Genomic DNA, 23,759 nt, shown 5'->3' with positions numbered 1-23,759 from the left:
GCTCTTATCCTCCTCAGGAACCATGTTCATGCTTTGATCACAGCGGACATTTAGCTTTCACTTAATGTGAGTCAAATGTGAATGTTGAGGCTTTTTTTCTGTTGTTCCTTTACGTTGAAAGAGGTGGCCTCCATTTTCTTTAATTGTTTTGAATTTGTTCCTTACAATGTCAATAGTCAGTTCCTGTCATTGCTTGGGCCCTAATAATATGACATTTTCTATTTATTGTGGTAATTATCGATATCGTCTTGATATAATTATGATGTCATATCCCTCCAGCCCTAGATTATGATATATGATAAAAACAATGAAAAAAAACGTTTTATTTATTATCTAAATTATTTATTTATTTATCATCCCTGAGTGTCATATGTTATTCGAGTGTGTGTGTGTGTGTGTGTGAGAGAGAGAGAGAGAGAGAGAGAGAGAGCGAGAGAGCTCCTGTCGGGTTGTTCAGATCTGTAGCCCATGCCTGTGGAAGTCACCTGGAGGGGAGGGAGGACATGTTTGCTATGGTCGAGGAGGAGCCTGCAGCTTGACTTCCAGTAGCTGTGACTGGCCGCCGCCTTCTCTCTGCCTCTTCCCCCACCCATCATCCATCCATCCTCCTCCTCCTCCTCCTCCTCCTCTTCCTCAGCAGCTACTGCAGCAGCAGCATCCCGGTGCCTCCCGGATCCATGAAGAACTCCCTCCCGCACGGCTCCCTCCCCGCCGCGATGGGCCGCAAGCCTTCCACTGCGTTGCTGTGTTGATATCGAGATATTCCACTTATTCAAATATGAATCATGCATTTGATATTTCTGGCCACTTTGCTCGTCAGCGTCCTCTCGCCCTGGCTTCATCCATCTCTAGCGTCATCCGGTACGTATTGGCCGCGTCCTGCTGCCTTCTTGTCACTTTGATGTCAGGAAATAGCCTCCACCCTCCACTTTGACTTAAACGCTGACTGGCGGTGGACAGCAGGTGCTTCGCTTTGTGTTTCCTCTCCGCGTTAAAACGCAGGGATGTGTTATATTCAATATGCGGTGTTCTCGAACATGGTGGTGCATTGAGGCACACAGTAGCCTCCCAGCAGCTTTTGTTCAGCCTGATATGAAACAGTGCTCTTCATTATGTATGATCTGCACATTCGGACGAACAACCACTGCAAACCTGATTTTTCCTGACGTGCATAATGGAATCTGCTGTTACTGTCTGGGGCTGTTTGGATTCATATTGCATAACAGGAACTGCATTCATCTGTCTGGTGCAGAGTTTTCCACTTCTAGCGATAAGCACATCAAAAGTAGATTTCAGTGAATTAAAGCATCTTATTTTCCTCATCCCCAGTCGCCCTAACAGCCATTTGCAGTTGTCAGTATGTTATTATTCTATGTGCAACCTTGCCGAAGTGGGTTCTGAAGAATCGCAATGAAGCTGTGGCCACTAGCCTCAGTGTTATCAATGCGTTTCATGAATAAAGGATGACAGCTGGCTCTTTGAATACTCTATGTGTGTGTTCAGTGTGTTCATGTGTGTGTGTGTGTGTGTGTGCTTTTCTCACGGCGGTGCAATGGGGATTCTCTTTGCAGATTCTCAAGGAGTAGACGACAAGGTTGAGAGGGATGCGGTGCCCGTGCTGCTGAAGCAACAGGCGACTGCAGCACCTGCCACAGACAACACAACCCGCCATGCAGCAGAGCATGAGATCACCTACCCCTCGCGGCTGATCTACTACCTGAACGAGGACTCGGAGAGCACCTACCATGACCTGGACACGCGAGTCCAGAGCCAGGCCGCGGAGGGCCAGGTAAGCCGGGGCAGGTGATACCGGGGTGTGGTGGGAAGATGTTTTATATATAAGAGTCCGGCCACATAACAGCCTGCTGTCCGGTGGAGGTTTTGAAGTTGTAAATCCGTATTATAGTCTGTGTAATTCTGTCTTTGAAGCCCTTTTGCTGCACAGCTTCTGTTCTGACAAAGATAGCCACAGACACACGCAGCACATTCACAAACATGCTTTGTGTGCATCACGTCAGAGCGACCATGCTGAAGGAAGCATTTCTCCCACTGTACCTTACCATCTGTTCTTTACCCACCACTGCTGCTCTTTGCTCGCTGTACTTTAGATGATGGGGACTTTTGCTCTGTAGACTGACTTAATCGATCCTCTACTCTGAAGTCGCCATCATCCTCTGCAGTGACCACTCTCTTCTCCATTAACAGGCAGTCCACCTTGCCCAGGCCAGTTTCCAGTTAGAGGCGTTTGGCTCCAGATTTGTCCTGGATCTAAAGTTGAACAAGTAGGTCCTTCTTCGCCTCATCTAACCAACCAACTACAGTAATTCATTAAAACCAAAACGATTGACTTTAGAGCTGAAAGTCGGTTGCTGTGGTCGTTAATTGTAGCAGACTGTTTGGCTGTGGTTTAACTTGGACGTGTAGTTCAGCAGTGTCTTCTGTCAGGGAAGTGGTGTAATGTTTTATTGTGCTGTTGGTAGAAAATGGCACAACATCAGCAGCTGTATTCATCTTAGAGTTAAGGCAGCAAACACTGTCTGAACATCTGTTCTACAGCAGACCCATACTGATACTGGAGATGTTATAGAAAACATTTCTATGATAAGCTATGATCTAGAGTTTTTTTTCTTTTTTAATTCGGGGATTTTAAATATTCTCCGACACACTAGAAATTAAATATTGGATTTATAATCCTGAAAAAATATGATCGAAATCGGAGTAAGATTCAAAATAAGTGCACTCATGTGCACGGACGAACCCCATGACACAAAAGCAGAAGTACAGCGAGATTTAAAAAAATGTAACTAAACATCAAACTTGTTTTACTGTGAAGATCAAATCCTGTAGAGACAGTGGTTGTCTGACCTTGGGCGCCAACACAACCGGGATCGTCCTTGGGTGTTTCTGGGCAGGATACTTATGAGCAAGCATGGGATTCCTGTCTGTGGCTGACTGCTGTTTGTAACTGATATGTGTTATTATATGTCAGATTAGTCATTATTTCAGCGTCAGTCTAAGGGAATGTATTCAGGGAAGCTGTAACTAAATAGGGCAGAGTACCGGTTGCCAGAATCCTGCAAATGCTAAGAGAAATCTTAGTTCAGGTGCCAGTTTACACTCAAGGACAAACTGTTTTTTGGAAAAAGATCTTGAAAAGGGTCTATATCTTTTATTGGTTTCCATCATAAAGGAGCAAAGCGGCTATGCCCTGTGATCACTGTCCCATTCAGAGACACAAGGCTCTGGACACTCAATGATATTGATTTACCCCCATCACAAAGTAGCTGGTCTACATATGTGAAGGCTTAATGTGTATGTGTATAGGGACTTAGAAATGCTGATTGGATTTCGGTCCCTGTTATTGAATTTGAAGCTGGATTCTGGATTCTGCAGTGAAATGTTGTAATTTTATATCGTGTATGTCTGAGTGGTGTTAGATGTGGATCTTACTGTCTAGTTATTGCTAAAATGCTGCCTTTCCACATTCAATGCATCATTTTACAATTATTACATTTTCATTTTGTATGATAGCTGCTGACACACCAGTATTTTTCAGTGCCAAAGTAGAAGCTGGTATCGCACAGCTTTCTGACTAGTCTAATATCAAATTGTTTTTTTTCTTTGGGTCAGATGACATTGATTGGGCGGCTGTAGCTCAGGAGGTAGAGTGGGTCATCTAACCAGAGGGTCGGTGGTTCGATCCCTGGATTTTCAGGTCTGCATTCTGAATTGTACTTGGGCAAGATGCTGAACCCCAAATTCACAGCAGTGCCCGAATGCTGTATGATAGAAAAAGCGCAGCATGTAGATGGAGCTGTATGCATGTTTGTGTGAATGGATGAATATGGCGCGTGCCTTAAAATGCTTCGAGTGGTGGATAAGACTAGAACATTTCTGTATAAATAAAAATGGAGGGGGTGCAGACTCCAGCAATGTTGAATTTGTTTTGTAGAAGCCACACATGTGAAGGGAGCGGCTGCTGCTCTTGGCCCAACGGGGGACGGGAGTGTGACCTTGTTTCCCAGCTGTGTGCCGGCACTGTAGGTCATCTGTGAGATACATGAGCCAACCTCACTCTTCCTGTGTTCCTCTCTTTTCATGTGAGAACAGGGGTTTGAATTCTGCTTGGTGTTGTAGCTGCGACAGTACGGCTCTAAATATAGATGGGTCTCTGCAACCTGCCAATGGGCGCTTCTTTATCTCCTCACCTCTCCCTGTACCTGGGATTGTTAACCGAGGAAACAGGTTTTCCCACTGGAGGACGTATATATTGATTGAAAACACATCCCTTTTCATGTAGTGTATCATGAATGGGACCAGTAGCTTCCACTGTATTGGACCCTTAGTTCTTTTTAAGATATCTTGCTGTGAATATCCTTTCCGCTGCTGACTCTTCCTTGGAGATAAATATATAAAATATAAGGTTATTTCTATTTGTTAAGAGTTTAAACATTGTGATATGATATTGTTGTGTGTCGCGACAGGAGTGCCAGACAGAGCAGTTTTTTGATTTTGTTTCTCTGGCTTGCTTCTGTCTCGCTCTCCTCTCCTCTGCTGCTGCTGCTGCATTGAGGCACTCAGTGCTGGACAAGAGTAACCTCAGTGCAGGACAGTGCTGCCTCCACACACAGATTCATAGATCTCTCTCTCACACACTCGTAACACTAATGCTTTACCTCTCCATGCTTGGCGGTGCACCCCACCACGCACACACACACACACACACACACACACACACACACCGGTACACCCTCTTACTCGCTTATGTCCAACTAAAAATAGGCCCCTCACTCAGGAATCTCTCTCACACGCCGCCCCTGCCTCGACACTTCCCCTCCACCGAGTGCACTTCCTGCTCACATGCTGCCGAGCATCACTCAACGACGGCGTCTCTTTTTATTTTCAATAAAATTTTATCTTCTGCCGCAACACCTCCACATATCTACAGATAGGAGGCTGTGTTATTTTTTTTGTTTGCAAGATGACTCAGAAGGAAAAAAAACGCAGTTGTGGCAAAAATGGCCACCTCTTGAAATCAGCTGTCAGCTAACAGATTGAGTGTGTGTAACGGTGAGGGACGCTGACTCAACCAGAGGGAACTCGACCGCTGTGTTCAAGGTGAAGCCGATGGTCCACGATCATTTATTACGTGAGGCAGATTTCAGACGTAGGGGCTTGTTTCGGTTCCTGTTACTCACGCTGTTTCTCAACCACTGATCTAAGTTTGGGGAAATTGAGGAAGACGCAGTTTTGTAAAAAGAAGTTTGAGAGGAACGTTTTTTTTTAAATTTCTTTTAAATTACTTGAATGACTGTAAATCTACTATTAGAAAGAGCGTGTAACTATGTGTGAGTCTCTATTTAGCCTCTTATTATGACAGAATGTGCATGTTTTGGAAAGATTTATCATCTTCTCCAATACAGTCCTGTTTGTGCAGCATCTCACATGAAAAGTGCATCCAAATCTTTTCTCGAGGGCGGGGGACATTTACCATCTGCGGTGCTCTTTTGAGAGGCCATGAGCCATGTCATGTTTGTGCAGACTAATCCAGGCACTGTGGTTAAGAGTGTTCTTGTTTAAACTCCAACCAAAGCAGTGTTCACCGCCCGTTTGAAACCACACTACTATGTGAGTCAGAGAAAACAAACACAGACAGACTGTTGTGTTGTTTTTACTGTCGCTGCATCACATCCTTTCGATTTAACCAACTTCAATCCCTGTTTTTCTTTTTTCAGCGGCTTGCTGTCTTCAGATTATGTTGAGATCCATTATGAAGGGGGCAAACCTGTTCTATCAAAGGTAACAACTTCTGTAGTTTTAACACAAAATGTTAAAATATCTTCTTTTGTTGCTGGAGTGTGGTTTTCTTTTTTTTAAATTGAAGACAGATGTGTGTTGACGGCCTGTGAGTCAGTTTGCTTTGGTCTTTTATTATTTATCCCTCTGCAAATCTGTCACCAAATCAACACTGCAACTGTCACACATCAAACTAAAAACTGCGGTTATATTTAGACTGAGGAAAAGAACAAAATGTACAAGATGAAGACTGAGATAGATAGATAGATAGAGTAGAGAGAGAGATAGATAGATAGATAGATAGATAGATAGATAGATAGATAGATAGATAGATAGATAGATAGATAGATAGATAGATAGATAGTGGAACATGAAACAGAAGTACAGCGTGTGGATGGATGGATGGATCAATGCACATAGATGGATGGATAATAGCTAGCGGAACATGGGAGTACATGGTGTTTATAGAATCGAAGGAGAGTGGATGGATGGATGGATAGATGGACAGAGGAATGTGGAAGTTTATCATTTAATAAAACAGAAGGAATTAATAGATACATAGACAGATAAATAGTTAGATAGATAGATAGATAGATAGATAGATTTTGGAAGTGCGTGATTTTTTAGAAGACAGAAATAAAAGATAGATAGATAGAAAGATTAAAAAAAAAATTAAATTATTGATAAGAGCATATAGACAGAGGTAGAGAAGATAGCAGGTTGGGAATGAGAGCTGGCTCCTGCTGCTGCTGCTGCTGATCAGGCAGAGGGCTGGGCTGGGCGTACTGTAGCTGAATCAGCAGGGTTTCGCTCCCCTGCAGCCTCCTGCTGGAGCTCTGGTCATGTGACCAGGGAGAGAGAGCACTCTGCAGCAGCAGTGCAGCGTGGGATGGATGAAGTGTGAGAGAGGGAGAAATGGGGGGGGGGGGGGGGGCTGTCCTCTGTTCACCCCGGGTCTGACAGCTGAGTCACAGATAGTGTCAGGACCCACCTTGACGTCTTAACACACACGTGTTAACAAGCATCGACAGAAATGCAGGAATGAGCCGCATAAAAGACAAACCCAACATCTGTGAGACATGCTGTTGATAATTAAGTACAGACGTGACACATTCACCATGGCGTGACCGGTACACAGAGTTTTGTGCTTTGTTTTGCTGCTTTATTTATAGCCCTGGTTTGCTATGATGTTTCTTTAGCGCTGTGTGAATTGTCTTCCCCTCAGGGCGGTGAGCACTGTTACTACCACGGCCAGTTGAGAGGGAACGATAACTCCCACGTGGCCTTATCTACCTGCAACGGGCTGCAGTAAGTGAACAGCAGGGTTGTGTGCACTCCTCGCTGTGTGTGTCAGAATATCTGTGGATGCGCTCGTCTCAGCCTCCTATTGACTCAGTATCGAACTGCTTCTCTCTCCCTTTTCTTCTGTCTCTGGCCGGCAGCGGGATGTTTGACGATGGAGTCTATGTGTATCTAATTGAGCCCTTGGAACAGACTCATTCCATCGTAAGTTATTCCCTTCGCCAAATATGTATCACTCAGATGTTTTTCTGTTCCTTTCTGCTCCTGTGGCGTCAGCACACAATGTACCCCACGCTCCGCTTTATACATTTGTATCTGAGGATATCCTCAACACTCCAAGGACATTCCGTTTTTTTTAAAGGAAGGAGCTTTGACACATGAGATAAGTGGAACCCAGTACACCACATACCTCTAACCAGGCCCAACAGCCCATCTTAAATCCAATCAAGCTTCCCCAACTAGCACACACTCTAAATATCAGTTCCCTAAATATCCATGAATTATTCCTTTGTAAATCTGTGAAATCTTGCAATGTTAAAGAAAGGGATTAAAAATTCCTGTACCCGCCCGATTCAATTTTTGTGGAAATCTGTTTAATCAATTTTGTGTAGTCCTGCTTGTAATCAATAGAAACCAATCAACAAACGTAACCTTGTCGGGGGTAATAAAGCTTGCTGTCCAATGTGTAGGTAAAACATTAGCTTATCTGTAGCCTTTTCAAATTATTTGTGTATTCTAATCATTAAATTGTATCATATAGATGCGTGTGTGCATGTTTTTTTAAATATTTTAGTTTGGCCCATCTCCCATCCACTAACATGGAGGAAGCAAGGTTCATTTTAACAATATCGTTGAAGTAGCCTTCAGGCCTCATTAGCAGTGTTGCTGTCATCACTATTTCTACCTCATCATGTATGGAACACAGGTCATGTTTGTTTTACATATTCATTTGCTACACTAGGTTTGACGTTGAATCTTACTTAACAGTGTCCATAGTGTCCCTCTCCCTCTCCAGCATCTCTTCAGTCTTTTAACAATTGTGTGCCTCACCCCTGCAGGATACAGCTGCAAGGCCTCACAGTTTAAGAAGAGCAGCCTCCCTTCACTGGAACAATGATCCAGAGGAGCAGGGTAAGGGGTTTCATCACTCTCCTTCATGATCTCATATGACCTCCACCATTAATCATCCACCCTTTGAGCCATCACCAAACCTCTGCTCCATCCTGTCATTACCTTTCCCTTGGAAGGTCAGTGTTCAGGACACAACATGCATTTTCGAGAAGACCATCGTCTATATGAGCCATTCTTGTGAAAATGGTTTGTCAAGAAAGTCTGGTTAGGTTTGTTTGGGTGAAGGTAAAACGTCATGGTCATTGTTACCTCAAAAAACAATTCCTTTGCTGTGTGAACATAATAGCTCAAGAATGGCTTTAGTCTAATTGTTTCGGGGTTTGTACAAATGTTCTGATGGAGGCAAAAATGAACTGATATGATTTTGGTGGTCAAAGGTCAAAGTTCAGGGTCATGTGGCCTGACAAAACAGGTTTTTCGCGACTTGGACATGATATCTCCCGTTTGCCTGTAGGGAGTTGATTTTCTGACTAGTTGTCACATGGATTTAAAGATTAAAGATTCGATTTCAGTGGTGAAAGGTCACGGTGACCTCGTGACCCTGGACAAAAATGTATGTGGACTGAAACTGCAGTGGTGGCTGAAGCAGTGCAATCTCAGGCCGGTAATCCCAGTTTTTTTAGTCTGTTGTGATTAGTGGTATGGTGGTATGGCTGGACTCAGAAACACAAGCTGAATAATGTCAATGACAAATGTGCTGAACAGAAAAATGTGGACAGGGAAGGGCTGACCCATAACAAAGGGAGACTATCAAAGCAAGGGTGGGGAAGGAACAGGGAGGGTCCAGGGGGCACCGGGCAGAGTGAGTTTGAAGGGTTCCAGGGGATTTCCACCGAGCCCAGAAGGGTGGTTGTGCTGACGAGGTGGCTGAGTGTGACTGGAACCGAGCGTGTGTCGGTCGCCCTGGCAGACGGACAAGACAGGGTTCGCGCCAAGCAGGCAGGCACAGAGAGAAGGCAATGCATTCAATTATCATACGAGCAAGCGAGAGTTTGCCAAAGAGTGACTGTGCATTCACATCTATGATTCACATGCTTGTTGGAAGGTCCCATTTCCCGTGCTGAGAAGTTGTTGTTCTGACCTTTTGTGCTCTCATGTGCCTTGAAGCTGGAATGTGGAAAACACATGTTTCCCTTTAAACTAAATGTGTAGTATTTACGTGTTTATACAACACCTTGACACATCTTTTAATATTTGCATGAACAAAGAATAAGGATCAGGTGTGACCGCCTGATTAATAATTTAAAACCTACGCACATTAATCATAAACACGTCTGTATTGTCTAAAAAGCCTTGTGTCACCTGCTTTTGAGATATGGACGTACAGTTTCAGTGACAATGGTTCACATGAGAATCTACTATTTGAAGCTCTAAGTACAATTATGTTACTTGGTTTCTAAGTTAGGAAAACAGCAACTCATGTGCCAACATTTTTGCAGACTCTCTGAGTGGTTTTTCCGACTTAAAATGCAGATCACGTGGATTGTTCCAGTCTGGGACTAATTTGTCCAATTATTCCGACACGAACCAAGTACCACGATATTCTGGCAAGGGGGTAGTGATCCGACCAGACGTTCTATACTGCAGTCAGGGCCGGTGTGGATAAGCAGATGGGGCACTGACAGGGAGAGGAGGCAGTACGGCGACAAGGCAAACACACGTACATGCCCAGAACCAGTAGGTGTATAGAAACCAGTCAGAAACTCAACATCCATATATAGTAAAAAAACTGATAACACCTGAAAGTGTTAGAAATTGATGTGGTTAAAAATCAGACCAGCTGATTTAAGCATTAGATGTTATGCTTCTCCTGCTTTTACTATTATACTTAATTTCATATCTCTACTCACTCGCATCGGGCATCCATAGTGCTCAGTTGGAAATTCAGAGAAATTCTCAGGAGTGAAAGCAGGAAAACACGTTGCTCCCGGCTTGAATGTCCAAACTTGTAAAAATTCTTAATATGTGTGTTGTCACTCTTTCCTTTTGTGTGCGTGGGTGTTTGTGTGTGTGTGTGTGTTCACAGATGAGGAGGGGCATCTCTTCTCGGAGCTCGATGACTTGTCCTGGCTGAAGCGCAGGAAAAAGCGAGCTGTAAGTCTCTGTCTCACTTAATACAGCAAATGTTGCGTCCACCACCCTTGACTTGCTTTACACATGATTTACAATAAAACAAACTTTACAATATGAAGGTTGATGCTTGAAGTAAACTAGTTATTGCTGATTGTGTCTGGTTTTGACTTGCAGATGCCTCGCAGTGTGTTTGAAGAGATGAAATATTTAGAGATCATGATTGTCAGTGACCACAGTATGGTACGTATAACCATTAAATGCAATAACAACTAAAATAAATGCCTGCTTTGATTTTCCTTTATCCTGTCTGACTGTATATAAATATATATATATATAAAAACGAATTCATATTTTAGATCATCTCTGCCTTTGTCCCACAACAGGGAGCAGTGTCAGTGAACGTGTCATGTTTGCCTTTACAAATCACCCACTTATCTCTTCCTCATCTCCTCCATTGTTCTTGTTGTTTGTGTGTCTGCAGTATAAACGACACAAGACCAAACAGCACACGAGGAATTTTGCCAAGTCTGTGGTGAATCTCGTGGATGCTGTGAGTAAATGCTCAAGTTACATTTTGAGAAATGTGTTTCCGATCATGATTACACATCTAGATCCATTTCAGAATGTATAAATGAACAGTCCCTACTTGGTCCTGCATCCCCCGTCTGTCCTGCTCCGACGGTTCAGATCCAAATTCTCATCCTCTTCCTGTGCTGTCCCTTCTGTGTCTCTCTGCCTCCCTCTCTGTCTTTCTTTATTCCTTCCATTGGCAGATCTTCAAAGAGCAGCTACACACACGTGTGGTGCTGGTTGCAGTGGAGATCTGGACCGACAAGGATCAGATCCCTGTCAGCGTGAGGCCGCTGGAGATGCTGCGGGATTTCTCCAAGTACCGGCAGCAGAGCATCAAGCATCACGCCGACTCTGTTCACCTTTTCTCGTAAGCGAAAACAAAACTCTCATTTTCTTCATGTGCGTTAAAAAAAAGGTTGACGTTGGCAGACTTTACGATTTCCATTGCATTTTTTTTTTTTCTGGATTTGTATTTAGTTTAATTATTTAAAAAAGGCATGTTAATAGGATAATAGGAAAACATACTTGGGAAAGAATTGTTTAAGCCGTCCGTCCGTCCATCCATCCATCCATCCATCCATCCATCCATCGAGAAAACCCACGCAGACATGGGGAGAACATGCAAACTCCACACAGTAAGACCCAGGCCCTACCAGGGTCCGAACCTCCTTGTTATGAAGGAGGTTGATGTTTTTTCCTCTGTTGATGTAATTTCTGTTGTATTTTACTTCTGCTGGGCAACGTTGTCTTGTTATAGTTGAACTGTTTGTGTTCTTTGTACTTCACTCTTTGTGTAACGTGGCCTGATTCACATTTGATCACATATTATTCTCTTTGTTTGTCTTTGCAAGTTCACAGTGCTCTCATCCCACCTGTGCTCACTGCAGCTACGTGTAAATCAAACAGTGCTGTGTCTGCATGCATGGATATTTACCTCTGCCAAGCAGGTTATGTTTTCATCACTGTTTGTCTGAAACTACCCAACCGATTATCTTGATACTTGGTGGAACAGTGGGGTAGGACCAAAGGAAGGACACTTTATCTCTTGGGGCAGATTCGATGTAGGGGGTTGGATGCAGGATCATTTTTTTCACTTTAATCATCATCGTTTTATTGAATTACTCTGACATTAATGCAGATATCTTAATAAGAAAAACACAGTCAGTCACTATAAACAGGAGAAATTTGTTGATCCAGTATTTTTAAGGGCATCATTTATATTCAGTTACATTAACAAGTATTCCTGTCAACTACATTATTGAGTGGAAATTTGTTCTGCATTTAATGTCTGTGTCCATGTTATGTATAATATATGTATATACAATATGGTGATAAAATAGCCACCCTCTAAGTTCCCATTTATTTATGCTACATCTAGGTTCAGGCTTTTTTCAACTGATCTGATTCTCTCTGATGTTTTTCTTTCTTTCATCTGTTGTTCACACCTTCGTCCTTGTCTCCTGTTATTCTTGCAGGAATGTGACTTTCCACTACCGCAGAAGCAGCGCGGCGTACTTCGGGGGCACGTGCTCTATGAGCCGCGGGGTCGGCGTCAATGAGGTCAGATTTGCTGTCTTAACGTCTAGTGTCACAGCTAGGATTGTGAGTGGCTAATCTCCAGCTCTCTGTTGTGTGTGTCCACAGTACGGCACCACCGGGTCCATGGCAGTGTCTCTGTGCCAGAGCCTGGCGCAGAATCTGGGCATCCAGTGGGACCCAGCATCCAGGAGAAGTATACATGAAATAGACACTCTTATCTAGATATAGCAAGCCAGGGAGGGCGTTCTGTTCAGAGCCAAAATAACAAGGTTCAGGTCCTTCACATTCCCCAAAAAATCCCCTCAACCATGTTTCATCCAGGGACCATGGTTAGGCAAGGCTCGTCTTTCTCCCAAATCCACTGTGGTGGAATGAACTCTAGTCCTCTATTACTCCTTGATTACATCTAGTTCTTGAATTCACTTATTTCAAGTTGTTTTGGCCAAATTTGCAAATTGAATGTTATTTAATTTCCTGAGGTTTTGAGATAAATGTCTCCAAGGTCTCTATTGTTTTTCTCCACCCATATTTTGAAATGTCCAGTATAAAGTATTTCTCTAATTGACCACAATAGGTTTGTGGTCGGATCTGTCTAATCGGAGACATAGTTGTTCAAAGAGGAATGTCTCTTCAGAATTGATCAGCTCTGGTCTGTTCACTAGATTAGCTTCCATTGTAACGGTGTGAAACCAAATATCTCAAAACTTCAGCATATAAACTTAAATTACTGGCGCGGTTAGCTACATACCATTAGCAAGGGCCAAACGTCTCACTTAGATGAAAGCAGCTTTCTCTCTTATTTATATTTGAAAAATGTGGGGTTGATAGATAATTAAAGTCCAAACATTTCAATCTCTTTAAGCATTCACAACAGCAGATGGCGCCTGTAAAACATAAAAGGTGCCTCTTGGCAGCTGACTGCCAGGAGTGACAGATGGAGAGATGCACAGACTGTCCTTGAAGAAGTTGTTCCGAGAGTTAGATGATGCAGAGTCAGGATTTGTGCCGTCAGCGTTTAATATCACAGAGCTTATTGAGGCAGTGTCGTCAAACAGATGCCATGTAGGAGATTCTGGATTGGAAAGTATGAGAAAAGAAAGGATCTTTACAGAAAGCTGCACAAATCAAGTGCTGAAATCAGTTCACTCTGATTCTCTATTATGGGAAATATAATCAGTTCAATATGCTTTATTTAAATATTCAATCTTGAATGCAATGTCTTTTTTCTGCACTGTGATACACCTTGCTTAATCTCTGTGGTTTTGTTCTCTCGTTCTACTTCGCAGAGGAATGTGGTTGTGCTGACACGTGGACGGGCTGCATAATGGAGGATACTGGGTAATGTCCAACATGTCACTCTGAGACACACACACACTCTCACACACAAACACGCACACACACACACACACACACACATTCATTAATGTTATAGGGAGAGTGGGAATGATGTTATCAGATTTTTAAACTGAAGGTGTGGTCAATAGATGAACTGACATATTTTTCATCTTTCAGAAACACTATACCCTTATTCTTTTTGCAGTGTTATAAACAGTTAAAAGTAGTTTAGGTATCCACTCAGCAAAGGTACATGTCAACCAGTGAGATGATATGTACAGTATCGCTGTTTTAAAACAGGAACTCCGGTCCAGACTTTCTGCAGAGTTTGCCCATCACACCTTCTCCTTTCAGACACGTTCACAACAGATCAGGAGCATTCAGGTGAGGGGTGGTGCAGCAGGCAGAGGCAGGATAAACGTGCACATTCGCTGCATTTCAGCAATGGCGCCCGCCCTGGTCATCAACAGCTCACTTGATCTTCGTAGGGGTCTTCTACGTGTAAAGCACGGCTCTTTCATTCTGAGAATATTTTTTTTTATATTATTTTTGCTGGCTGGAGAAAGTCCGGAGAAGGTCCAGAGCCTCTCAGGCATTTGCGTTCACACATACACGTCCTCTGGAGAACGTCCGGATATTATCAGTGCATGTCTGAAAGCAGCTTAGGTTAACGCCAGGTATAGATAGGATGTGTCTGACCCAAAATGTTTTTTATTCGTAGTTGTCATTAATGAATTTGTTTCCTCTGCACACACACACACTGTTTTGTTTATCTCTGCTTCTGTGTTCTTGTTAACTGGTTAATATTCTCTCTCCTCAGTGTCCAACACCCGCGGCGATTCTCCAAATGCAGCATCTCGGACTACAAGGAGTTCCTCTTGAAAGGAGGAGGCTCTTGTCTGTTTAACAGGCCGACCAAGGTAAGAGGCTGCGCCACTCTGCCCCTTTCCTCACGTGTCGCATGTCATAGATCTCACCTTATCCTCCAAACGCTCTCGTCCTCTCTTGTGCAGCTGTTCGAGACGACAGAGTGTGGGAATGGATTTGTCGAGGTGGGAGAGGAGTGTGACTGCGGAGGGAGAGCGGTGAGTTTCTTTTTACTTCAGCGAGTCACTTCTGTTTGCTGTCGTCGTGTTTGCTCAGACGGGTGAAGCTTGTTCCCTTGTTTGTTTGCAGGAGTGCTACAAGGAATGCTGCAAGAAGTGTTCCCTCTCCAACGGGGCGCACTGCAGCGACGGCCCCTGCTGCAATAACACATGTCTGGTATGAGCTTTGCATTTACTTAAAGATTAAAGCACAAAATTTGCATTTCTGAAACATGAATTTAGACTTCTCTTATCTTTTTCCTGCCAGTTCTATCCACGAGGTTACAGTTGCCGCTACGCTGTGAACGACTGTGATATCTCAGAGACCTGCTCTGGAGACTCTGGACAGGTGTTCTTGTGTAGCACTGCAACATTTCTTTATTTCAGTACATCCCAGTCGTTCTTTGCCTTTTCACATTAATGTGCATGATTATAAAGTCACATGTTAATCACTTTCATTCCAGTGCCCTCCCAACCTACATAAACAGGATGGTTACCTCTGCCAGGTCAACCAGGTACGCAGACAGATGGATCTTTTAACTTCTCCAAACAAGAGCACCCATGTACCAGAATAGCCAGTTTGTGAAGCAGCAGACAGAACATTTAAATAATTCATTTAATTTCTCCTGCAACCGTCTGAAGGGTCGCTGCTACAATGGAGAGTGCAAGACCAGAGAGAACCAGTGTAAATACATCTGGGGGTCAAGTAAGATTAACACTTCACATTAGCTCGGTATCAGAGTGTCACTGGTGTTGCCGGGGGCCGTTCAGCAGTTCAGCCCTGCTCTCTGTTCTTCAGAGGCCGGAGGCTCGGAGAAGTTCTGCTACGAGAAGCTCAACACGGAGGGCTCAGAGAAGGGCAACTGTGGGAGAGATGGAGAGAAATGGACCCAGTGTAGCAAACAGTGAGTTCTAAAGAAAGATCAAATTACATTAACAATGTTTTTTTGACCCATACAGGTCCGACAGGTAGGACTGTCTGTTTCTGCATGGAGGCTGTTCTCTATGATCTTATATTAGTGACAAGCTAGGAGAGAAGTTTTGAATTCAACCAGTAGAGGGCAACAGAGAGAATGAAAGATGTTCATCAAAAATCTTCTCCTCCTGCAGTTTTGTTTTAATGTTACGTAGCCCACTATTACATATTGATTTGTCGTAATTATGTCTTATTTGTACTGTATTATGTACAATATTGTTATGTCCTCATTTTGAGCATTCTTATTTGATATTATTGTATTTAAAGAAATATGATTATTATTATTATTTCTTGTAATCCTCTAATATATTTTTGAATTCAATTTCAAAAGGCCTGGACCACAGAGTTAACATTGATATTTCTTTACACACATGAAACTGCAGCTGTTTAGAGCAGTATTGGATTCAACTATGTTTTCAATTATGAGTTTCCTATCAACAACTTATTTGGTTATATGCAACATAACAGGTTTTATGTTGTCCCAGTTCCGTTTACTATGAAGGGATAAATATAAGTATAAAATGAAAAGTCAATGTAGTCAAAGTATTTCAGTAAAAACCATACAGATAAAAGTATAGCTAGATGTTTTTTAATTAGAGGGCTGGTTGTAAAAAGATGGGCCTTAACACAGAATTTGAAGTGGCAACAGAAGGATAAAAACCTGACCAGTTATAATTAATACTAAGAAATTCACGTTATCATTACAGATGAATGTCTTCTTGTCTTTTTCAGTGACGTGTTCTGCGGTTACCTTTTGTGTGCGAACATTGGCCGCAACCCACGCATCGGAAGTATGAAAGGGGAATTAACCACCATTTTCTTTAACCATAAAAATGTGCAGATAGATTGCAGGTAAATTTATGTTTACTTTATCACTTAAGCTTTCCATGTACTGGAAATTCCCTCCTCACCTCTCCTCTGTTCTTCTCCCCGTTTCCTTCCTTCCCTCCTCTCCTCTCCTCTGCTCTCCACGTAGTGGTGGCCATGTCCTTTTGGATGATGATACTGATTTAGGCTACGTGGAGGACGGGACTCCCTGTGGGCCGTCAATGATGTGCCTTGACCACAAGTGTCTGCCCATCCAGTCACTCAACATGAGCACCTGCCCCAGTGGACCTAATGGACAGGTGTGCTCTGCCCATGGGGTGAGTCCCAGTTTACACTCACCCCCAATTAACGCTGCACCCATTGGGGTCTGACCAGAAACGGAAAAAATACATCTGTAGAAAAGATGATTGGCAGGTCTACTCTTTAGGTCTCATCTACTTGATTCAAGAAGAACCGGACTTCCTGGCAATTACTGTTTTTTCTTCTTCTGATTCTCAAACTGAAAACAAACAAACAATGCAGCTTCTCTGCAGATGCCAAATTTAATCTAAACTACACCAAAGTCATCTTCAAAAGTATTGACAAACATATTTGTGCATTTGCTCAACAATGCTTTTCTAGATTGTAGTTGTTCACGAGGGCCGTGATGAGGCAAATAATTTGTCCAATCATCAGTCAGCTCGTATCTAACTAAGCCGGATTTGCTCATAACCTGCTACAGTTCATCTGTATCGTCCTTGTTCACAGCTGACATGTTAACATTTAATTAAACAGGATGTTCAGATTACTGCGACTTCCTGTGCAGACTGAGTTTCCGCACGCTGTCAGCCAATCACAGTTTGTACATGCAGTTCTCAGGAGAGGTCAAATACAGCGACCCTAACTCTAACCCTAGTGACAGGTAATGACTCCATAGTAGGTCTCAGTTGGCCAGCTCGCCACACATCTTGATCTTTAACTGTTCGTGAAGGCCATGGACTTTATATAAAAATGGACGACACATCTCCACTTCCTCGCACTATCCAGAAACAAAGCCATAATATCCCCGATATGAAGGCTGCCATCTTTTCTGCGTAGTATCGAGGTCCTGCACTCGACAGTTGAGAGTCAGTCTCAGGTGTTTGTATAGCATCAAATACTGTAACTAATTAAAACCAAGAGTGTAGGTTTATGACCTATACTGCAGCCAGTAGGCTTTACTATTTTTTGGGGGGGCCGACACGTTTTCCATCTTTATATACAGTCTATGGTATAAGTGTTTATGTGGAGGCATGTGTTATCTGTGGATGAACAAAAACCTAAAAATGTCCAGTGTTGAGAAAGCTTCTGGGGTTGTTGTGTGTCAGCAACTTTATTTAAAGCTCTCCCGTGCCCGTCACCACCTCATCTGTTTCTGTTTCATTCGTACAGGTGTGCAACAATGAAGCCACATGCACGTGCGACACCACCTGGGCAGGGACAGACTGTAGCATGCCTGACCCGCCTAAAGAGCCTGAGGCCACTCAGGACGAAGGGCCCAAGGGTCGGTTTCCACCTCTCTCAACCTCTGACATCTGATAGAATAATGAATAACACACAAGTTCATATGCACTGGTTAAATGCAGCCAAGATTCACCCTGACATATGAGTAAATACTGTATATTTTGTCCTCCTCAGTCACACGGCTAGAGCCGAGTCAGCACAGATTCCTAGATGTGTGAGTTTCTCAGGTGAACTCGAGACTTTACATGTAACGTAGCAGCCGAAGGTGAATATGAAAGCCATGTTGCATTTGACTAGTTTGATCCAGATGATGACAAAACACACTATTCAGCTGTACACCTGATGGTTTGCCTATAGGGGGAGACGGGGAGGCTAAGGGGGCTGGAGTGTCACAGAGGGGAACCGTTTCACCTCATCCTTGCCTCTGAAGCAGAAGCCTTCTGTTTCTTTTTGACAGGGTGGTAATAATTGCTCCTTTTCCCCTCTGCACAGTGAGCGTGGCCACTAACAGGCTGATAGGGGCAGTAGCAGGGACCATTCTGGCCCTGGGGGTGATTTTTGGAGGCACAGGGTGGGGAATAGAGTAAGCATCTTTAACCCTTTCACAGCTCTTCCTCTCATAGTGGTGCCTCAGTGTGCGGGCGGTCTCGTGAGCCGGCCTGAGCCTGTGTGTGCGTCCCGGTGGCTTTGTGTTTTTCTTGTGTGTTGGTGATGACCATATAATTGTCATGTTATTGGATGTTTTCAATGTTGTGTGATTGATTGATGGATTCCCCCTCCTGCCTCCTCCTCCTCCTCCTCTCCTGCCACTTCCTGTCGTTCCCCATTACTACCAGCCTCTCTCTCATCCTCCTTCCTCCTCTTCTTATCCCGTTTCTTTCTCTTCTTCTTAGTCGTTATGTGGTTGCTCCTGTGATCCTCTCCTTTCTGGGGCATGTGGGGCATTTAGATGGAAAACAGTCCTGAGAAGTGTCCAGTTAGTGACCTGGCTTGTAAGTCAGTGGTAGGCTGTGTGGTGACTGGGACCCCTAAAAACGTTTTTCCCCTGCCACATATACACAGCACCTGCCGATCTCTGCTTAAATACACCTCTACAGTGATGGATACCCAGGGTCTAGCCTCGTGCACAGACTTAACAAACAGACCACTGATAATCCCTATGTCAACTGACACCTGATAAATGTAAATAATCCCAGCGCCTCTAACTTCATTATCTCTTAGATTAAAGGGGTCTGAAAAGCATGCAAAAAAACATCTCTTCAGACTCAAGTCATGTTACTGTGGTAGTATACTTCTGGTTATGTTTTCTGTTCCATGTGAAATCGTCATTGTACAGTTACGTGTCATTGATACAGTAAGTGAGTGCAGAAACTCATGTCTTTCTCCCCATAACCTTTTACAGGTCCTAGTGCCACCAATCTAATAATAGGCTCCATCGCCGGAGCCATCCTTGTGGCTGCCATAGTGCTGGGGGGGACTGGATGGGGCTTTAAGTAAGCAACACGCCGCATGCCTCTCCTGCTCTAACTCTAGCATCCCTGCTGCTTCTAGACACCAGGGTTTGAGCTTCTGCTATCGAATACGGACATCCGGGTGGACAACGCAAAAAGCTTTTTATATTGAATAAGGTTTTCTTTAAATGTGTGAGAGCCCTGAGACAAACCTGTTTGACATGTTTCTGATCATGTTTCTTCATCCAGCGTACACTCCTGGGGGTTTTCCTGAAGAGGGCGGGGTATCGACGTGTACATTTGGAGAGACACTAGGTGTCGTCTGTGCGTCAGTAGCAGAACCTCAAACTGATTGGACGGGCAGAGCTCAATGCTTGACGTGCATGTTCAGTGAAGGACCTAATAACAGAGATAGAGGGGAATTAGTATTGTTAACAGCTAATGGTTTAAAAAAGATTGTGTATTAGATTATTAATAAGTTAAAGTTTTACTTCCCCTCTTAAATGCAACAATAGGCCTAACATATCTCTGTGTAGCCAGGATATGTAGATTATGTTCAATAAGTTCCAATCTACCAATTATTAGCCTGATGTCTTGAGCAACAGGGGTGTTACACATTTTAATTATAAAAAAGGAGTCAAAGAGAAATATAATACTGCAGCCACCAAAGCATGCCAGGTAGCCAAGCATCATGTTTGTCACCAAAACAAAAAAAGACAGAAAAAAAAAGAAAAGACAAAGGATTTCTGCATGTTGACTTGTTGACTCGGAGGAGGTCAGTTCATTGCACAAAGGCTGAGCCGAACCCACAGTGATTTGGTCCAGGGTTGTCGTGCTCTCACCACTTCCATGATCTTTTCCTCAGTCCGCTACTGTTTGAGGGTGAGACTTTAAATGGAGTGGTGAGAGCGACAGAGAGTGAGAGAGAGAGAGAGAGAGAGAGAGACACTCACACAGAGAGAAGCCAGGACGTTTTTGTTGGTCGCAGCCTTTGTGCCATGGCTAGCCACACCCACCTGGAGGGCCAGGCTGCACCCCTAGAGCAGAGCAGGACCTCCCTCGGACCCGCCCACACCGGCTGCCATTGCTGCCTGCTTCACAGACCTGGTACAGACACAGCGCATCGCATTGCATGAACCACGCACAGCAATAGTGCCACCCTCAACTGGCCTACTATTGGAACTGGTGCATGACAGAGTGATAGAAGCCCCACAACAAGCCACAGTACGGGGAGGTTATACATCACTCCTGTTGTCGTATTCGTTGTCGTTCCACTGTTGTGGTAGTATTTATTGTTGCTTCTGCTGCTGTGGTTGTCGTTTATGTGGTTGTCTCCTCTTTCCCTCCTTTTATAGAGTATATTTTATGTTAGCTCTATCCTCCCAGATGGTTATGTTTTCTGGGTGGAACTAATGTCTTTCCCATCAAAACTGGTGATGAGACATGTCGCCGACACTTCCTCACCTTGTAAACTGATGTTGCACGCACAAGCCAGGCAGAACTTGTCTGGCAGAGGGCGACAAAGGAGATTTATCTTCACAAAGTTCAAATTAAATTTTATCACACTAAATTGAGTGGACGTTTTTATGTAGGTCACTTCTGTCCAGTCCTCAGTGTCTACTCAGAATAATTGAAAGCAGATTGGATCCTAGAACCAAAATAATCTCTTGGTCTTCAGCGTGGTTTTGCAATATAAAGACAAAACCGTAGAAAGTTTGTGAATATAAATACCTTTGACCGTCTCTGCAGTCAAGTTCGATCTGGCCAACGTGGACCAGCCTTTCCTCACTTCAGTGTTCATCAGCATCTTGATCTTGGAAATCCTCAAAAAAAGAGATTACATAGATAACAACAGTGAATGTTGTCCTCTCATTTCACTGAATACAACAGAAATGTTTAAAGCACTTGCTTGTGAGTACGACTGTGAACTGAAGAGATGAGTGCAGTTGCTTGTCCAGGTTGCACTAGCTGTGTTGACAGATGTGACCCTCGCCCGCACTGACTCTTGTTTCTTGTCTCCCAATAAGAAATGTGAAGAAACGGCGGTACGACCCCAACGCCTCAGCCATTTAACCAAGGGAGAGATGGCGATCACAGACGGACTCCTCCAAGGCTTCCTTAGTTGGCTACCTGACAGCTGGACTGCACTTACTGCTGCTGATCTTTGGCATTAGATTTACTTGAACCAGACATAGTGGACATTTTAACAAATTCCATCGTAGTGACATAAGAAACGCAGCCTTTTTCGACACCACCTCACTCATAACAACGACCCCCCCCGCCCACCCACTCACCCTGATCTCTAGAGTGACAGAGCTCCTCTTCAGCCCTTTTAGTGCCAGTGCACAGGCGTTCAGGCGGAATCCACACCACTCTCTCACCTGGCATGATTATCCGCACAGAGCGTGCTGCTTGCTGGCCCCCCCCCCCCCGGCATGAGGAGTCCTCTTTACAGGGCTCTGCATGGCTACGGAAGCTACGAATATACCGCAAAAAAAAAAAAGAAAAAAAAAAAACATACAAAGAGGAAAAAATCCAACAGAGGAGATAGCCGCGTTAAAAAACAAACTCAGTGGAAAGCTGGTGGAAGCTCCTATAGTCTACTTTTAGTTGCTGTAGATGAATAAAGGAGGCTGCATGTGAGGACCTATAAGGGCGGTGCAGACCACATGGTGAATGCACATACACACTTACAGACACACACACACAAAATTGTACATAAATAAGGAGTTCAGGTTTGGAATTATCAGCATATTTTCAAAGGACATCAATTGCTTCTGTTTTTATTCTTAGCATGTTGTATAGCGGGTGTTTTTTGCCAATGTAACGGGAAAAAAGGAAAAAGAAGAAAACTGCACTTATGATTTGGGCTTAAAGTTTTTCGCCTGACGTTGCACAGCCGGCTGGGCTTGTCGGGTCTGAGGTCAAAGGTCAGAGCACACATCAGCGGACAAAGCGGCTGTGGTGTCGAGGAGAAGCATGTCAGTTCTAGAGGGATTCGGACTGAGATCGCGATCACGAGACCCCCCCCCCCCTCCCTCCCTCTCCCACCCCCCTCGAGTATCTTCAACAGTGACTCATAAGCCAAAGATCCAATCACCTGAACATATGGATGTTGTTGCACACAGAGCACTTTCCCCTCTCTGTCTGCAGCCAGCGTTGCCTCTCCTACTGCTGAGGGCAGGACGCCTTTCCACGCAGGCACTCACCGGTCCAGCCAGGTCTTACTTAACAGTCCTCATCAACACCACTATACTGGCTTAGCCTTTCGCTCTCATTACCTCTTCATAGAAGATCAAGATCCGCTCTACTGGTAACGCTGCATGCAATCACTATAGTGGGCTTATAATTCTATATGGGAGTCCCCAAAAATCTGCAACAAAAATATGCTACAAAAAGGTAGGTGCATGTCAACAACAGAAAACATTTAACTTTTATTTACTATGCAAAGAGAGATATTGCACAAAAAGTATGGGTAAGAACGATATCGATGTAGACATGGAATTACAAGAAAACGTCTGCTAATCAGCTACTATCTTTTGTATCTGGCCACTCCTACACGGCTTGTTTCATTTCGCTTCAACGTACTCAAATTACGAGTGGAGAAATAACATTAAAAAAACAACAACACTGGATTAATATTTCAAATGATAAACATGAGAGCACCCTTTTACATTTGTGGGACTGAAAAATCATTTTTGTGTGTTTTTCATTCAGTCTGATGTTTTTAATCACACACGTGTACACGCACACACACACAACAACACACGGTATGGTGCCTGTACATATCGAGGCCTGAACAGTTTCCTTGTGCAGGGCTATTATTTCCCGTCCGGCTGATAGTTGGTGTGTTCCAGGTGCTGCCATAGCACTGGCATCGTTGTAATCCTCCATGTTACTCATCGTCTGGTGTCCCTCTCTCACTGCATCATGTACAGTTGGACCGATGAATAAACGACTGACAAATTTTATCTGTGCTTCGCTTTCTTCCTCCGTCAAATTGCCACTGACCTGATTTCATCTCCTGGAGTCACTCGGCTGCAGCAGAGTTTGTAAAATGTATGATCTTTGCAAAAGTAAACAATAAGTTTATTACTGTATTTATGAACTCCTTTTCTCTTAGATTTACAGATGACTTCAAAAGCTCAGTTAATGTCTGATAACAAACAATATGGTGCCTGTAGACTA

At 43.7% G+C, this 23,759-nt stretch overlaps 1 protein-coding gene across 7 annotated transcripts; it reads left to right on the top strand.

Annotated features, from left to right (window-relative positions):
* Positions 1 to 420: 420 nt before the first annotated feature.
* Positions 421 to 23,529, top strand: LOC133967655 (disintegrin and metalloproteinase domain-containing protein 23). 7 transcript variants are annotated; one of them, XR_009924056.1, is made up of 27 exons: positions 422 to 861; positions 1,572 to 1,789; positions 2,206 to 2,282; positions 5,736 to 5,799; positions 7,022 to 7,104; positions 7,239 to 7,302; positions 8,157 to 8,229; positions 10,256 to 10,323; positions 10,477 to 10,542; positions 10,784 to 10,852; positions 11,076 to 11,242; positions 12,351 to 12,435; positions 12,520 to 12,607; positions 13,701 to 13,752; positions 14,570 to 14,669; positions 14,763 to 14,834; positions 14,926 to 15,012; positions 15,103 to 15,183; positions 15,299 to 15,349; positions 15,477 to 15,540; positions 15,634 to 15,739; positions 16,543 to 16,662; positions 16,787 to 16,955; positions 18,049 to 18,160; positions 18,295 to 18,385; positions 19,523 to 19,613; positions 21,599 to 21,616. XR_009924056.1 is itself a non-coding variant. In XM_062403236.1 (26 exons), exons 1-26 carry the CDS (start codon positions 786 to 788, stop codon positions 21,642 to 21,644), a joined length of 2,349 nt encoding a protein of 782 aa, XP_062259220.1. In that variant the 5' UTR covers positions 422 to 785; the 3' UTR covers positions 21,645 to 23,529. The 7 variants fall into 7 exon arrangements, 5 of the variants coding, with proteins under 5 accessions (XP_062259220.1, XP_062259223.1, XP_062259222.1 ...); XM_062403236.1 differs by lacking the exons at positions 18,295 to 18,385; positions 19,523 to 19,613 and adding an exon at positions 18,613 to 18,703 and having other exon boundaries at positions 21,599 to 23,529; XM_062403235.1 differs by lacking the exon at positions 18,295 to 18,385 and having other exon boundaries at positions 425 to 861; positions 21,599 to 23,529.
* Positions 23,530 to 23,759: the final 230 nt, after the last annotated feature.

This window comes from Platichthys flesus, chromosome 13, assembly GCF_949316205.1.
Source record: "Platichthys flesus chromosome 13, fPlaFle2.1, whole genome shotgun sequence".
Taxonomy (NCBI): Eukaryota; Metazoa; Chordata; class Actinopteri; order Pleuronectiformes; family Pleuronectidae; genus Platichthys; species Platichthys flesus.
The sequence above is the reverse complement of the archived record's forward strand: the minus strand, read 5'-3'. Positions and strand labels throughout refer to the sequence as shown.